The sequence below is a fragment of the Nipponia nippon genome, unplaced genomic scaffold, assembly GCF_047370975.1.
Source record: "Nipponia nippon isolate SJK-2023a ecotype South Korea unplaced genomic scaffold, ASM4737097v1 scaffold_2, whole genome shotgun sequence".
NCBI classification, from domain to species: domain Eukaryota; kingdom Metazoa; phylum Chordata; class Aves; order Pelecaniformes; family Threskiornithidae; genus Nipponia; species Nipponia nippon.
Genome location: NW_028262336.1, coordinates 21502389 through 21520256, shown reverse-complemented (window position 1 = coordinate 21520256; position 17868 = coordinate 21502389). Strand labels below are relative to the sequence as shown.

Sequence of the window (17868 nt, the reverse complement as noted above, 5' to 3'; positions counted from 1 at the left end):
CCTTCACTCTAGCAGTTGCCTCAGCAGAGAAAATATATTAAGGTAGTTAGGATCGTTTTAATTAGATTGAGGTCCCATATATGGCTGACTAACTTTTTGAGGAACAGAGAAAGGGCAATAATACATCTGGAGGTCATTGGAGTCTTTCTAATAGACTGTGATACTCAGACCAATTGTTAAATAGAGGAAGAATTGAGTTCTGGGGTTAACTTGTGTCAGCACCCAAAGCAGGGAAAGGATTTTCCTATGTTTCTGGTTAGGATCTGTTCTGTAGGTTTTCTTGCGGCGCATATCCAAAGCACTGCAACAGATTGTAGGTGTGTGTCCAAATTGCATTAACAATCCCCTTTTATAACTGCAAGCAAAGTTTATTCTGAAGTTATAAAGGTCACCCTAGTAATAGCACGACTGGTTGACATGACATATAACCGTGACCTATTTTATAGTTCTCTTCAAAGATTTTTAATATTCATCAGAGAAGGTATGGGAACTGGGTACTTTATTTATTCAGTGAAAGCTTATAAAATAGCTATATTAAAATTTTTATATATGTCTATGATTTTAACTTATTACTGTTTCTTGTTGTTGCTCAAAGATACTATGTTCTGGATGCTTTTGACAGAGTAACAATGTTTAATTATACCACAAGGCTTTGTTTATGGGCAAACCATTTCAAAAGGAAAAAAAAAAGCTTTTTTTTTCTCAAGCTTAGCTCTTGAAACTAAATTTGACCTGGCTGTGTGAAGAAACCTTCTTTATTTAGCATGCTCGGGCAAGCAGCTCTCTGTCTCCTGAGAGATTAACATTGTAAGCAAGTTATGCAGGTGACTCAAATCCAGTTAATCTCACATAAAGAATGTTAATTGCATTGGTAATGGCATTCACTCTGATCACTTTATAGCTGTATAATTAGCTATTGGACATATTCAAGGGGTTGTCTGAGTGATACAAATACAGGAAACAACACGAGCGATAACTTGTTCTTTCCTGATTCACACTGTGCAAAATGCAGAAATGATGGAAAAATGGAAATCACAGTTATTAGTATTTGCATGTCCTTGCTAACTGGGATCTGTACTTACATAGCTATTTATTTTCTAGCAAATTCTAAGCTGTTTTGGAAAATACACAATTTTTGAGAAGCTGATCTGAAACAAACATGTATGTATACTCCTAAATTGCCTTGATATGGAATCAAGTGATTTACCTAATGACCTCTGGGCCATTTACTGTCTTGTCAGCTGGGTCCTTTTCAAAATGTGATAGGAATTTATTTTCTCATCTCCTGTATAACAGGCATTTACAGCCACAGGTAGCAATTTCGTGAATACACATACGTTCATTAGTTTCTTAGCTGTTTACAGGCCGCTTTTATAAATATGGTCTAAAATAATTTTTGTATGCAGACTAAGCCAGCATACAGGCACATGCAGAGTTATTTCAATTCAGGGGTCTCTAAATCACCTATGAGGATGCTGATCTGGATCTAAATTTCTTGGTTTAGGATCATCTTTTGAAAAACAGATACCAAAATGTGGAGTGTATTGTGTATGAGCTCAGAGCAGAGGTTGGACTGAGCTCTTCTTAGGACAGAAGTTGTGAATAAGATACTGTTGCAACTTACAAAAAGTTTCATTAAGGTATTCCCTTCTAGATCCACATAATTACAGACAGGCCAAGTGCATTGCTTAGCCTTAAGGTTAACAACTAATGCTTTTGTTACTTTGTCCAGTTTTAATAAGTTTCTCAAACCAAAAAGCTTTATCCAAAAATTTCCATGCCTGATCTCTGCTTCAACTGATTTTTATTTTTTTTTTAAATTGCCAAAATAATTCATGCTTCTCTAAGAATGTTGAAGTTCCTGCAGTTTGGAGGTGAAAAGGGTAATTGGAGGGAAATAGGGAAGGATTTGAAGGAGAGGAATGAAGGAAGCTTTTTGTCCTGAGAAATGCAGATCCCTCATACTGAATAACATGGACATAAAATTTGATGGGAAATAGCTACACTATGTCAGAGATGTAACTTTTTGCTTGTCCAAATAATTTTCACCAAATTTAGCCAATTACGCACCTCTCCAAAAAAAAATAAAATCATCAATTCATACACCAGGGACACCAGGTAGAATGCAGATCTGAACAGCATTTTCCTGCAACTGCAGTTTAGTGCTGCTGTCACTCTCCTGGGATGATACTCGGTTACTTTAACCCATTTTTCTTGAGTTAATATTGTGGATGGGCTGTATCTGCGTGGCACAGAGAAAAGAAGCTCCAGTTTAAGTGTAGAATCATAGAATCATTTAGGTTGGAAGAGACCTTTAAGATCTTCAAGTCCAACCGTAGTTCAAACACATAGTGGAGAAGAGTCAGTTTGCTGTGAGGTACGAAGAAGTGAGAGGCATGGATAGTTGGGAGACTGGACTTGGACACTTGCTGGGTTCCAGCTGTGCAGAGCAATATTCTGGGCTAGGAGGAGACAGATCGGCTAAGGAAGCCGTCTGCAGCTGGAAAGAGCTGGCACAGCCAGTGGCTGGAATGGAGAGGGACGTGAGGCACTGTAACAGGCTGGCCAGGACACATAGGTGAGGGTAGGAGCAAACCTAGCTGGAGATGGGGAAGGGTCAGGAGACTACTTGCACAGGGAAGGAAAAATCTGATGAAGCACACTCAGGACAAGGAGCTGTAGTGAAGCTTATATATGGCTGGTACACAGACTTGAAACAGGGAATAAAGACTGAGATTTCAATGTGCGGGGAGAGACTAGAACTGGATTTACTTGCCTAAACGCTGCTGGAACCTGCAGGTCCCAGTCAGGACAAGGAATGGGACAAAAGCAATGGCTTGGGAGAAATGGGGAGAAGAATCTCTGCCCATTAGACATGTTTTTATCTGTAGCATCTGGAAAAGTGCTATAGATTCTTGAACATGTCTATTCTTCTGCTGACAAAATATGTTTTTCCCTGCCAATAGGTCCCTCTGCTAGTATCATGGAATTCCTATGTGATGCTGTCACTCATTTGCATAATTATTAACAGGTGGTTTTGTGTTCCTTATTTTCTGACTTAATATTCTGATTTGTAAAAATGCTTAACATTTTATCGGCTGCAACTGAATTCAATGGAAGCTGAGCTTCGAACACAGAAAATTACTGCTAAATTAAAAAAAAAAAATTGGCAGTTTTGTGTCTCAGGTTGAGCATCAAAATTTAGCAGATATTTTTTACCTTGGTTTCTTAGATCTCCATCGCACTTCAGAGAGGAACTATGAAAATAAGTGAATTGTTTATGAAGCATTAAGATAGGTGTAATGGAGGTCATGAGGAAATTAATAATTCTGTCTTTGAAGTGAAGTTTGAGTAGTATGACAGGAGGCCACCCACTAAATGGTACAACTACAGCAAAATATTAAACACCTGCTCATTAAATGAATACCAACAATCTGGAGATGTATGGGGAAGAAATAGTACGTGATCATGTAATTGCAACCAGTCCCATAAGGCATAAACAGAAAGGGAGCCATTAAAGAGAATGCAGACAGCCTTAGTTCTGGCACTGAGGTGCTGCGTGCTTGATTTTGCAACCTTGTTAATGTTCTTTTAATTTTTTTTTTTATTTGGATGTAATAAATGTGGATAGCCAACCCACAAACTCAGCTCTGTAGTTATCAAGACAAACTGCCTGAGTCAGAATCTGGTATTGCTTACATCTGTGTGAATTTTGAATAATTTTTCAAGTGACATCATACCCTTCAACTTGCTGGGAATGAAATGCGAAATGTAGTGTGTAACCAGTTTTAAATGGCTTTATAATAAATCCCTGTCTTGAGTGGAAATACTGCTTCTTATAAACCCAGTCTTATAATGGTTTGACTGTAGCATAAATAATTTATGACAATGAAAATGTGCTATGGCTAGGAGAGGACAGAACAAAATTTATGCAATCCAAAGGCAACTTGGAAACTAACCCCAGTGACATCCTTTCAAATGAAATTACCGGTACTTTGAGTTTGTACCAGTATAACTGAGATCAGATTGTGGCTCTGCATCTGGATTTTAAGCAGGCCTGTACAACGTTATGATGATTAATAATATTTGTAGCTGTGCAGGCTAACATAACACGGGTAAACAGAACTTATTATTCAGGCCTTAATTTAGTTTTCCATGGTGAAGTTAGCGATGGGGATCAGGGAAGCTCTGACCTCTGTACGATAGTCCACAATTGCCTGAGATGCATAACACAGACTTCACGTTTTCCTCCGAAGCATCAAGACATTGATTATTGCCAAAGGCAGGCTGTCTCCATTGGCAGCTCCTATATCGCCAGAGCATGCAGGAGCTTTTAGATCCTGCTCTGCATATGCAGTGGTGCAGAGCCAAAATGTTCACACGGAAGGGCATGGTCTTGGAGCCTTCTCTGCTGGCCTGGCAGGTGGGCAGTCAGTGCTAGCCCAGGCTTCCTTCTGGTGGCGCTCAGCTCTTGCGTGAGGGCCAGATGCGACAGCCACTGCCTCTGCAGCCTGGCAGTCATCTTCTGGGCTCTTTATGCACATCATCAGTTCCATTTGTGTGAATTTGTGGAGCTCAGCCTCCTTGCTTCGTTCTGTGAATCGATAAAAAAAAGATGCTGAAAAGTCAAAAGTGTTCATTTCAACCCTCTGACTCACTAAGGAATTTTAATGTCTCTTTCAAGAACGGCCCACGTTTCTCAGGCGACCGATTAACCAAGTGGTGCTGGAGGAGGAGGCCGTGGATTTCCGGTGCCAGGTGCAGGGGGATCCCACACCCACAGTCCGGTGGAAGAAAGATGATGCAGACTTGCCGAGAGGAAGGTGAGAACAACGTTCGTGTTCCCCACACTTTCAAATTTCAATTGTTGACTAACGCTGGAATCGCTCCCTACTACTTATCGTTTGTTATTTGATGTTATGGGCAAGATTTATTTCCCATATTGCTGGTCTTTGGCACTACAAAACCTGTTGATGTTATGGGCAAGATTTATTTCCCATATTGCTGGTCTTTGGCACTACAAAACCTGTTCCAGCGCCAACTGAGCAGGGAAGCCCATTCTGGGTTGAATTGTGAAATTTGTGATTCCTGTGAAAGACAGAAGTGTGTTGCGTAGGTATTGTGAGCACATGGGTATTCACTGAATTTGCTGGTGAAAAGTAAAGATGTTTTAGGAATGTACTAGTGATGGTAGCCTTCATAACAACATGCTGATACCAAAAGGGAGAAAACCTGGCTGGAGAGTTGCAGAGCCGCTCCATTGCACTAGCAGGATGAATTAGAAGCAGAGCGCTGTGGTGGGCTCTGCTGGCTCTTTGGCTCATGTCTGTTAAGTCTCAGAGAGAAAGCTTCCTCCTGAGGAAACAAAAGAACAAACTAGCAGAAGGGGAAAACAAAGCTGGAATTTGGAACAGGCCTCTTGTGTTCGAGAAAGATTCATTGAATCTGGAACAAACGTGAAGAAAATTCCAGTGATCAGGGGATGAGAGGTGAGAGTCTGTCTTATAAAAGGACATTAAATTAGCTTGGCTCCTTTCAGCTAACAGAACAGAGTTTGGTCCTCGCTTTCTGGAACTCTTTCTAGTTTTGATGCTGAATGATTAGATTAAAAAATACTAACACAGAAATAGGTCTGGGAACAGGAATGAGAACCCAGGTCTCCATAATCAAACCAGTCCTTCTGGCCCTGTGAATCCTGATTCATTTTTGCACAGTGTTTTTAGATTCAAGAGGAGACATGAATAGTGCCTTTTTTTCCCCCGCCACAGTTGATCTTTTCCATCAGTGTTGGTTATTCCTGGGATGTTGCTAATGGAATTCGAAGAAAGGAAAAAAAAAAAATCTAGATCTTCTGTTATTCAAACAAGTGCTTTAAACACTGGACTTACGTAGGCTGGCTGCCAGCGTTATTTCTGCTCCTCCAATCACGATCTTAAAAAAAGAGTAGCTGCAATGGTGTTTGTGGGTAGTTTGTGTCAGTGTATACTAAGTGTGCTGTGAGCAGACTACTGGACTGGGCCTGACTAAAACAAGTTAGACATTGCTGTCTGCTTTCTTTATCACAGCGTGTCTTATGTCTTCACCCCAACAAGGTCAAAAATGTAGTACGACTGTTATCTGGCAGTCTTCATCCACTTGCTAAATATGGTGCTCAGTGTTGCATACACTTTCATGAAAACCAATGGCAAAATTCCTCAGGGTCACACGGCACTTAATCATGTTTGCATCTTGGGTTAATATCTTTCGTTTCTCAATTTCTAAATCTTTAATAAAATCCCAAAACTCAAATTGGAGAATACCTGTTTTAGTTTCCACATCCTCAACTCTGTAAGATGTCTTACGTGAGCATGCAGTTCTCCAGTGAAATATATTAATGATACATAATCTAGAAAAAACATTTCTGTAAAAGCAGAGATACGTATGTATATATATAGAAATACTTGCATTTTAAAATTGATTTCCTTGCAATTTTAAAACATTTTAAAATGACATAGATTTTTTGCTAATTCTATTGATAGATATGTATGCATGTAGTACATAAAATATTATTTTGAAGAGCAGGCTTTTGGGTGGCAGGATGAATTTTTCTCTTTCCTTGCTATTTAATTATGCATTGTAGAGCCGTCCGTAGTAAATACATTGTGCTTCTGTGATTTATTCTTACTATTGTGCTGCTTCTGTTGTTTTAAATCATGTCTACTTCTAGGTCTTGTAAGCAGAAGTAATAGATGATGAACCAATAGTGCCTTTGGTTAGGTTGTACTTTTATTAGGGTTTTTTTAATGACTATGTTCCTTCTTTTATATCTTATTGTGGAAAACATAGTAATATGTGCTTTGAAGTAATTTTTTCTGTTCATTCGTGATGTATTTTTAAGGAAGAAGAAATGAAACTGGAAGCATAGGAAAAGTTTTCACTGAGCTTTCTAACTAAAGAGAAGGTTCGTCAGGTACATTCTGATCATAATCAACTTCAAGCTCAGAAACTACTCACAATGTTCTGCGGTGTTTTTACACTGCTGTTTAATGTTTCATTAACTGTGTTTTGGCATCTTAAAACAGAAGGTGGGGGTATGTCTGGGTGAGGAAGGAGCAAGGCTGCAGAATCCCGTGCTGGAGACCACTTAGGGTGATAGAGGACTGCCGCTGCCCGTGTAGTGGGTTGCCACTGCATAAGCCACATGGATTGTGGTCATCTAGTAGACTCCAACATCTGTGCTCCAAAAGCAAATACCTCTGATGATCAGGACTGTATGTTTTCTTTTCTAAAATGTATCACTTATATAGAAAGATACATGAGCAGAGTCTTCACTGTCCAAAAAGTGGAAATTTCCAACCATTCTGCATGATGCTTAATCAAGAAAGATAAACTTGGAACAGCCAAAAGAAAAGGTATTGTTTTTCCTGGATTTTTTTAATGCAAGCAAAGAAATTTGCCCAGGTGTAGTCTGAATGAATGGATGGATGGATAAGAAAATGATAATATAGCAATTTTATAAATTAGGAAGAGGATTTCGAAGTTTTTCCTCCTTGATGAAATGGGAAGGTTTTTTTTCTTTTTTGAGGTAAAACCAAAATTAGCTTTCAGCTTCTGAGCTCCTGTATTTTAAGCATTTTAACATCTACAGTGAACTATGAAACCCTCAAGGAATTCCCTTTGTTACTCTTCCTACGTACATAAATCCTTCTTCTGAGCAGATCTGTGCAGCTATTTGTCTTATAGCTTTCAATATCAGTTTCCTGTTTTTACAGCTAATGACCTTCTTTGCACATCAGTCTGCTTTTGTTTTTTCGATAATTTCCTTTTGGCTTCTTCCCTAGATTATAAAACAATTATAGTAGGTATAGTGCTGTTTCAGCAATTATTGCAAATTGTGAAACGTCTGTTGTGAGTTCAGCTTTCAAAAGTGTCTAGTTCAGTGATAGTAAAGTGGGATAAACTGAATTTTTGTATGCATTTTGTTTCTGTAATTTGCTCCTGGTGAATGCCAGAATCAGTGCTATTGGATCCATAGTATTTCAGAAATCCTTCTCTGTTCTTCCATCTTACTTCCTTTTGGCTTTTTTAGTGACACAAGTGAAAGCAAAGAGAAAAGTAATCACAGTAATTTCTAGTGACAAATATAAACAGTATTGGTCCACCGATTGGTGCGTTGAGTAATGGAAAATAATTTCAGGCTGTTACAGTTTTAATTATAAAGGTCCCTGGTGAACTGTAAGCATCTCCAGTTGCAGTTGGATTGAATGAGGGGAAAAAAAAGCAACTTCTAAAGAAATTAGTATGTTTGAAAATATGCCTATTTAAAAAAATTGAATTTGGCCATTTTGTTGAATTGTCTATGTAATTACCCAGAAATTTATGAATAGCCATGATATAAAACTGAGAACAGATGGACATAAGTTTATTCTGAGGGTGCAAGGCTTCATTGCGAATCTTAACTGTTTTGAATTGATGATCTAAAACAACTATGGTAGTCTGTATTTTGAATTTAAAACCTTAAAGCGGTTCTTCCAGTGGAAGTTTTCAAAATGCTTATGAAAAATAGGCCTCGCTAACAGGACATAACTTTTCCAAAATCCTGTAGACCTGACTTGACATGTCAAATACCTTGGTACGTATCATGGAGCTCTTCTGTGTATGCTTGGGCAGGAATTATGAAAGCTATAAGAAGAACCAAGTGGAAACAGTGTTGTGGTTTATGTATGCTAACTGTTTTCTTAGTTCTTTTACATTGTTGTGATAATGAATTAATTAAATTCATCAGACTTGAAGATTTTATTTAGAGGCTAAACCAATCCCAGCAAAGTAATAATTTGCTATTAAAAATGTTGATACTGCACCAACAGGGAGAAACATAGTACAGTGTGAAGCCTGGGGTATGTAAAGCTTTTTTCCAGAAGCTGTCCATTTCGAATCAGTGACCCAAGACTGAAATGCATTGTGAATCAAGGGTAGAGGAGCATGGTGTATATTTTATTTTAATTGCTCTAAAAATTCAGCATCACACCATAGCTTCCACAGTACACAAAGGCTAGGGAACAGTCAATCAAATATGACTCATGTCAAACTACTGGAGGTGAACAGGATATTGTGAGGTCACCAGGCCTATGCCTTTGGCTGAAATATTAAGTTCACTATTTCATGAATAGAGGTTTTTTTCATTATAAGTGACACAAGGAAATGGCACAAAAATTGTACTAAAGCGACTCAGACAATTGCAGCTATGCAGAATGACCAGAACCTATTGAAAATTAAATAAAAATTGCCTTTATACATTGAAGTCTTTTTCCAGCCACATGTTCAGGTAGCTTTCCCTTTGTCTGCTTGGTAAAAATACAGATTATACTTTCCTGCTAAGGAGCTGATGGTCTCCTGTGTGGTGGGGAGCTCAATATGGCCTGGATCAACTTTTGATTCACCGGCTTTTTAGTCCTGGTAACAGGAAGAAAGTGCTATTATTTGAGAGCCTCCAGTATGAGAGTGGCATATCTATGAGTAGCAATGTAATAAAATTTGAATAAGATTTGTACAGTGTTTCATGTCTTCAAATTTTCTAGTGAAGCCAAAGAGAGCAGCTGCATAGTCTGTAATTACATAGCAAGTAACACGGATTTTTTTTCCTTTGAGGAAGTGAAGAGATTTTCAATTACAAGTTAAAATTTATGACACACTGTAATAACTGTTTAAACCTTTTACACAGAAGAAGCTAGCAGTGCCAGCTCTTTGGGAGAGTGAGGTTAGCTCAGCAAATGTATTTTTCAGTTGCCTTAAAAATGACTGAGTAGCAATCACATGGGCCTCTTTTTGCATTCCAGCCCAGAACAGCTGGTTTAGCTCAGTAAATACATCTTTAATGAAATTACAACCTGCTCTTGAAAGTTGCATTTGCAGGCACAGTCTGATTAGATGAATATTGTACTAGACATGAAAAGTGGCAACTGCATGAGCAGGAAGAGGTATTTGTTTTATGCGCCACCCACGCAATGGGAGTGTAGGCAGAAGAAACAAGAGTGATGCTTCAGAATGAAAATGGTGTGTAGTTACACAAAGTATATTGCTAAGTGTTAAGAGATTGTAGGTTATACAATGAAACAGAGCAGTGACACACAGCAATGAAAATCATAAACAGGACAGTAAGCTTTCTTAATTGCTAAAGATTAGGAATAGTCATTAAAAATTATTTGGGAGAATGCATTCTTTTCTGTTGTTGAAAATTACCCATATATTTAAACACATTAAAGGATTGCCATTATTTGCTGAGAATCACAGATTTTATATTTATTTTGATTAACTGCTGTAAGTGACAGCGAGGTTTAACTGTAACTGTAGTTGAGAGTTTAGACTTAACTTATTAACTTAATTAACTTAACTTATTAACTTAACTTATATGTTAGCTCCAACAACAGAAGTCTGTGTAGATGTTAGTCTTGCTATGTTTTTAAAACTGGCCTCTTTGTGCCTGAAAAGTAATTGTGTACATGTAGCCTGAGCAGAAATACGGTCTGTCACACTTCTGACACGTGTGCATTTTCACTGTCTTCCAGGTGCAAATCTTTGAAATGGTTTTAAATGCAACTGCCAGCAGACTTTATCCCAATAAACTCAGAAAAGTTAGATTTTTCTAAGAGGAGATCCAGAAAGAGCCTGATAGCCAGAGATGTTCTGCATTTGTATTTCTTTGTGATCAAAGGATAAGGCCACAGAGACAGTAATTTTTAAGAATAAACACGGTGCTACATGATTCTATTTATATTCTGTGGATGGGATAGTGAGGTATTTAACTACAGCCTCCTCTAGGTACAACCAAGGGGAGAATGACCTTTCAATGAAATATGAGTTAATAACACTACAGCGCTGTGTGCTTTGGTCGAGTTAATCTCTGTGCAGATTGTAACAAAATGCAGTCTAATGTGTATTGAAAATTAATTAGAGTAAAGAGTGTATTTTAGTAGTGTAATGGATATAATCTTTGGTTACATCAGCAAATTTCTGTTGCAATTAATAACAATTAATGGTTTTTAAAAAAGGGTCAGGGAAAAAGGATGTTTTTCTTATTAGCTGTATCACATGTACTATTCATCACCTCTGGTTAGATCCAGTATGATTTGCATGCCCATCTTTTGTTTCCTAAGCTAAAGCATCAAGAAGAGATTAAGTCCCTTTATGAGGAGCATAGGGGAGAAGATTGGATGTTCTTAATAGCTTGTCAAAAGCAGACAGTGAAAGAAAGGGGTTTAATATGCTATTTGTATTCTTACGTACATCTGGAGGGAGTAGAGGTGGTTTGCAGAGGATGTTGTTATCTTGGGTTTAGTGCAGCACATGGCTGGCCTAGGGCAAGCTGCAGTGCAACTTGCGGAGAGTCCGTGTAGCCTGAACAGAGGCAGATTTCAGCAGAATGCAATGTAAGCATCTTTTTAGCTGTTATGTTGCATCATTTGAGGAAACTTCTGTAAAGCCAGAGATATCATTTAGAGATAGAGAGGTGATGAAGGGTAAAAGGGAGGCAGGGTTGGTGTATTTTTGTATATATAGCATCAAGATGATGTACCCCAGTGCTGATAGGGTACCCCCTCCTGTTGGTTCTTTTGGTTGAGAATCCCTCTTCTCTGATTGATATTTTGCCTATCAGTGATCCCTTCCTGTTCTGTAAGCGGAAAAATATTCCTTACAGTTTTCTGAGGAGTACATAGCCAAGTGAAAGTGTAAATTAGAGTATTTTTTGACATTTAAAATCCCTCAAGACATGGCATTGAATAATGTCTTGTAAACACATGGTCCCGCAGTTACCCCAGAGGTCTATAGTCTAACCCAGTAGTTAGCTGCCATTCAATTTGCATGAAATATTAAATGCTGTGAGCAAAAGTATTAGACACGTGGCTCTGCTAGACTGATCAGCAGAGAAACAGTTAATAACATTGACATTTAAATTGGCTTCATGTTAAGTGTCAGGTCTCACCACAGAGCTGAAGAAGAGCTATTGTTTCAGGCAGTCTGTTTGTGAATGCATGAAAACAGTCTCCAGTTGCTTACATAAGGGTCAAGGTTAGGAAAATAGCTTTACCACTCCACAGACAGCAACCATAAAGGAATTGTGACAACTAGCAGTCCTGCCTACGTATTTTCTCTTTATGCCTTGTGAACCATTGGTGATCTATGAAGTGATCACCAGCAGTGTACTTGAAATAGGATTGTCACAAGAGAATGGTTTATTTTTTGTTCTCTCTTATTTAACATCCTAAAATTGTTAAATTTCAGACAATTAATGAAGTCACTAGCAGACTGAAAGAAAATTTAATGGTAGTAGTAATAGCCTCAAACATGGATTTCTCTGGATTCTCTGCTCACAGAAGACTGCAGTAAATAAATGGTCTTGCAGGAAGGAGACCTAAGAAAACTTAATGTAGAATTTCACTCAAAATACCCATTTTAGTCCTTGAATCTTTCTTTAGTATCAGAGAAGCAGAGTATACTAAGTAAAAGCTTAATAATCACATAGTTTATATGTTGCATTTATAAGTTTCAGAATATTGAGGTAGCCTACTTTCTTGAAAAGTGTAAGGATATCAAACAGTTTAAGCTCACTATTATCAGTTTATTGACTATTAAAATTATAGAATGAAAAATTAAAGATGGTTAACCGTTCAGTTTTTCTGTAAAACCCTCAGGATAGCAGGGGAAGGGAAGCTGGTAGTTACCTTCAAGTGCGAGTACGATTCAAGAGCTCTGACCAAGGAGTCATTGATGCTACTGGAATGGCTGTCTTGCAGGGATTTCTTCTGCTTGAACACATTCCATTCCTGCATGGGATACAAAAGTTGTCATCTCAGTTAAAAACAAACAAACAAAAATTGTCAGTGAAAATACTGCAAAGTTAAAGTTTTGACCCCGAGAACTATTTTCCAGTTCCTATTGGTAAGTCCTATGTTGAGAATTACTTAACATTAGCAAAATGTACTTTTTAATAATATGACTTCTGGCTCAACTGTAATATTGAAGGCACTTTCATTAAAATATTAGCATCACTTCATCTTTAATTACCACTTCAAGGTTGGTTACTGATTCGAAATACGGATTAGCAAATACTTCTGTTAGTTCTCTGACAAGTTTATCATAATCATTCATCATGCTTAAGGCAAATAATAATAGACAGGCCAACACAAATTCTGTTTATTTCAAACTACTCATAATGTGTGTGCTCACGTTAAAAAAAAATGCATCAAGCTGTATTTAGTGAGTGCAAGATGCCAGTCTGGGCTCAGATCTTCTTACTGTGTTCCAGTCCTTGCAATATCATTTCAATTTTTTAAAAACAGAAATGGACAAAACCAGTATTTTGCTTTTCCTTAAAATTAATTTCAGTGGCATGTGCTGAGCAGATAACCCTAAAAATCAGGGGTGCTTTTCTGATGGATGAATTTATGACCTAGGCATTAATAATACAGATCTTTCCAAGTGCCTGGCAAATGTGTCTCATCTGTGAGGGAAAGGACTGCTTCTGGTGACAGGAGGATAGATCTCCATGCCAAGTCATTACATGGTCTCTTAGCTCATACTTCCACCGATGTTCCAGTTTTTGAAATGTGGAGCTCTGTCTGGAACTAAAATCAAATCAGAAGCCCATTTTGGGTAATTATCATGTGGTAATTCCCTATGAATACTTCTCTGTGCAAACAGAGATGTAGAGGTAAAAGATGGAGCCTGCATCAGTTTAGATAGTTTACTGAGTCACTGATTCCCAAACATAAGTTTTGTTCTTAACTTCTGTGTGTTTCCAAATTATTTCAATGGGAATCAAAAAGCAGTCTCTTTTTTTTTTTTTCTTGGATCTCTTCTGAGCACATGGCTACTGATTATGTGAGGCACTAGTTATGTGCACTCACGTATGTATGTATGTAAGAGCAGTACTGCATAGTGTAATGCTTCCAGGGAAGTTGGAAAACGCCGTTTCCTTGGACACAGGTATGATTTCACAATGTTGGTCCAATGACTGTAACTGTTAGATACACCTTTGACGAGATTTAGGCCATTTTTTAAAATGTCTTGGTTTAAGGCACAGTACAGTGTGGGTTTGTGTTTTATATTATTACAGGTGAGAGTGTCCACCATAAGAAATTACAAATCATCTGCTGATAACAACCCGTAAAAGATTTTGGACCAAAGCAGAACCTGCTGTCAGTATATTTTAAGAAAATCAGAATAGTAACCTGTATTACTTAGCTCATTTTCTGGTTTGTTGGAATAAGGCCAGTGAACCATTTTATGTGACTGCCTTGCACTAAGAAATTCAAGGTAATGTCACATTACCTTATACCTTTCCCTGGCATGAACGGCGTAGCCAAAGAAGAAATGGGAATCTGGACATGTAGATGTGAGAGGCAGCCATCCTGTCAGCACCTTGGGGATAGCTCCCTGGTAGCTCAATTTATCATAGCTGTAAGCAGTGTCTTAGAGCCACCCAGCAACAAACAGCCTTGATTTCAGGGCTGCAACAGAGTAATTGGAGACCAGTGCACACAAATGTGTATATTCGTGCTCTCTCTGTCGCTGATTCAGGTTTTGCCAGGGAAAGAAAATCAGAGAGTCCTTTATCTTTCCTTCAGAAAGCTGTCAGTCATATAGGTTTGCACTTCTTTCTTCTTCCACTTATCAATGCATGGGATGGAAGTGAAAAAAACCCAACATTTCTTGTGAGGGAGCTGGCAGTAGGGATGGCTGTATCGCTGATGGGAACAGAGGCTCTCCGTTCTGCTTCTGGATCACGCAAGGCTGAAGCAGGTAATGAGCTCATACTTCCTATCTCATTGCAGCTTCTCTCTGGCTCCCTCCATCTGGCACAGACAGTTTAGGAGCCAGTGAAAAGCTGTGGCACTATGCTGGGAGCTGAAGTGCCAGCACCACAAAAGAGAAGTGGAGACAGAAGCTTAAGCCTCCTTAACTACCTCCTGTTTACTCTGGTTTTGGCCAGTAACATCTCTCTATTTGGGCTCCCTAATCATTGATGTTGTGAGTAATCTTGAAGCTTTGTGCATTTTGCAAAATAACCTGGCAAACAGGCAAAAGAAAATAAAGCAAAGTCATTTTTGTGCCATCTCAAAAAAAAAAAGGAAAACCTACAAAGCCTATGTACAAAGATTCTATCGTTTTTTTTTTTTATTTACAGTAATGTCTTAGAAGAAAATAGGTGCCTGATATAAATTGATGTAAATTTTTTGAGGCCAGGGGCATCAGTTCACAACAGTTAAGATGTGACTTTTTCTCTTGCAAACTCCTTTTAGCAAGAAATATGTCCTTTTGACTTGGATTTGTTGAATTCAGTAATGCATTCTCACAACTTTAAAATACGCAGCTGAAGCAAGTGCATCCTCCTATTACCAGTGAGACCCACTTAGATCTCTAGAAATGTAATGACACCAGCTGCAAACACAGTTTTGCTACCTGTGCGTGTGAAAGACAAAGAAGTGCATATATTTTTATGCATAGCTGCATGCACTTTATTGAAAATCTGGAAATCTAGGGATTCTGCGAAGCACTCAGTAAAATGTATATCAAATGGAAAAAAGCATATTGCTAAATCTCTCTAAATTCTGTAAATTCTCTCTCTCTCTTTTGTTTATTTGATAACCTTGGAAGATTGGTGGCTGAGTATGGACAGATACAAATTTGAATGTGGGGAAAAAAATGATAACTGTGACAAAAACAGTTTAATTCAAGATTATTCTGAGATGCTTAAGCCAATGCATGAATCCAACCTCAGTACATCAATTTGTGATACTTAAAACCAGTTAATGTGTTTTGTTTTATTTGTTATTTGGTTGAGCAGATGGTAATGGTTTTGACACAATTTGGTTTTTTATTTTTCTTCTTTTCTTTTCTTGAAAAAGACAAGGCTCTTTTTCCCACTTTGTCACAGCTGGTTACCAATCAATCTCAATTCACGGTACAGTGATGATAGCACATGTTGTTCAGGGGCCAAATCTGATTGGGTTGCATTTTCAGCAGTGTTTCATATAAAAAAAAAAAAAAGTGTCTGTATGGCAGTGACTGTCAGCACACTATTGTACAACTGTCATTAATCAAAACTAGCAACAATGAATGCATTCATATGTGCCAGAGACTGCCAGATTTCACTCAAAATCACCCAATTTCTATTAGAATTTCCTCACCAGCAGTGTTTTCTCATCTGCTTGTTGTTTCTCTGTTTCTTTCCTCCTTCCCAGTCCCCTGCCGCCCCTCCTTCTCGGTTAATTAAAGGCAGATCTGCTCCGACTATTACTTGTAGAACAGAAATTATGTAACTGGTGCCCAAAAGTGACTGGTTTGTATCTAGGCACAGGCTGACTAGCTGTTTAAAAGACGTCTCCCAGCTCAGCCTGATGGCCGAAGCCTAAGCTGAACTGAAAGGTTAAGCACCTCTAAATGTTTAACAAAGAGAAGTACTCAAAATCAATTAGATGGCCATAAACAAGTGAAACTCATGTCTGACACCCTATGTTTTTAGCTGAACGTTGGCATTAGTTGGCTAGGAGTCAGCAGTATTTTGGCAGTGTGTCAGAAGGTGTTTCTTGACACTGCACATGTTTTGAAGGCATTGACTTCTTAGTGCACTGGCAATATTAAGGACCAACTTAACTAGTATGTTCTAGTTTTCCGCCACTCCATCTTCAGTTCAGGAGTCTGGTAACCTCTGCCTGTGATTGGTATTAGCAGTCAGAGAGGCCCTGATCTGATTCCCAAGTGTTCAGTAGCGCAAATCCAGATGAGAGTGAACTTCTCCAGAAACTCAGGTGGAAGCAGCTTGCTGTGGGAGTATGAGGCTCTGGGACTGAGAGGAGAGAAGACACTGTTCAATACTGTGCAAGTGGATGCTTGAAAAATTGAAAATATATTCAGGCTTCACTCCCTTGTTACTTCACAATCCCTTTCTCACACAAGCTCCTTGTGCTGCTGTGGATCAGGCTAAAATCCAGTTTTCTTCCTTTCTCCTTCCTGCCTGCTTCATCTGTCAGAGCTCTTCACCGAACTATGGTGACTTCTGGGGACAACGTGGGTGGAACAGATGACTGAGGGGCAGCGTATCAGTACTTCAGGACAGCAGATGGTTATAATGTCCCATGGGCCCATCTATGTATGAATCTAATTGCTAGATGGCATGTTCTGTCAGGGTGGTCCAAAAACCCAGTATGGCCTTGTTGGAGAAGCAGCCTGGGAGAGCTGGACCTCTCCTTGAAGTAATTGATAACTGGGCCATGATAGTGACATGTTTATGCCACCCTCCATTTCACAACCCAAGTGGGAGATGATGGCTGTACCCTCACTCTGCGTCCTGGCATGCCATGCAGCTGGCGTGTTCCCCCAGCAGCCTTTGCACAATTTGCATGATTGGCAGGTGCAAGCATAAAGGCTGCCGAAGCCTCCAAGGCAGCTGGCTGGCATGCCGGCACCAGCACATCGGTGAGATGGAGAGCGAGTCAGCTGCAGCCCATGGCAGGCTGGAGGGCCCTGTCCCAGGCTGCCTGCATCCCAGTTCAAGCAGCCACTCAGTCAGATACAGTCCTGCTGCCTGTCTGGTTTTATCTCAGCAGCGGTAAGTGAACCACAAGGATGTTATTTGTCCAGGCGGGGAAAAAAAAAACAAAACAAAACAACCACAGTTAAATAAATGGTTAATTGTTGCCCAGCTTTATAACTATGATTCTGAGATCCAACTCATATTTATATTGCTGCTCGTCTTGGTTTTCTCATCTTACAGTAGCTGAATACAACTTTATACTTTTAGTCCCCTAGGGCTGGCCTCATGTCAAGAAAATAAGCATTTTCTCTTGCCTGCAACTCTGTGGTCACGAGAGACAAATAACTGCTCCATCG

The 17868-nt window shown here is 38.9% G+C and overlaps 1 protein-coding gene across 15 annotated transcripts in view; it reads left to right on the top strand.

The window, feature by feature from the left end:
- Nucleotides 1–17868, top strand: part of ROBO2 (roundabout guidance receptor 2) — a 470469-nt gene that overhangs the window by 322907 nt on the left and 129694 nt on the right. For all 15 annotated transcript variants that reach the window (XM_087756937.1, XM_087756931.1, XM_087756935.1 and 12 more), the window contains exon 5: nt 4685–4823. In XM_087756937.1, the coding sequence (XP_087613063.1) occupies nt 4685–4823 (139 nt within the window). The remainder of the gene's footprint in view (nt 1–4684; nt 4824–17868) is intronic.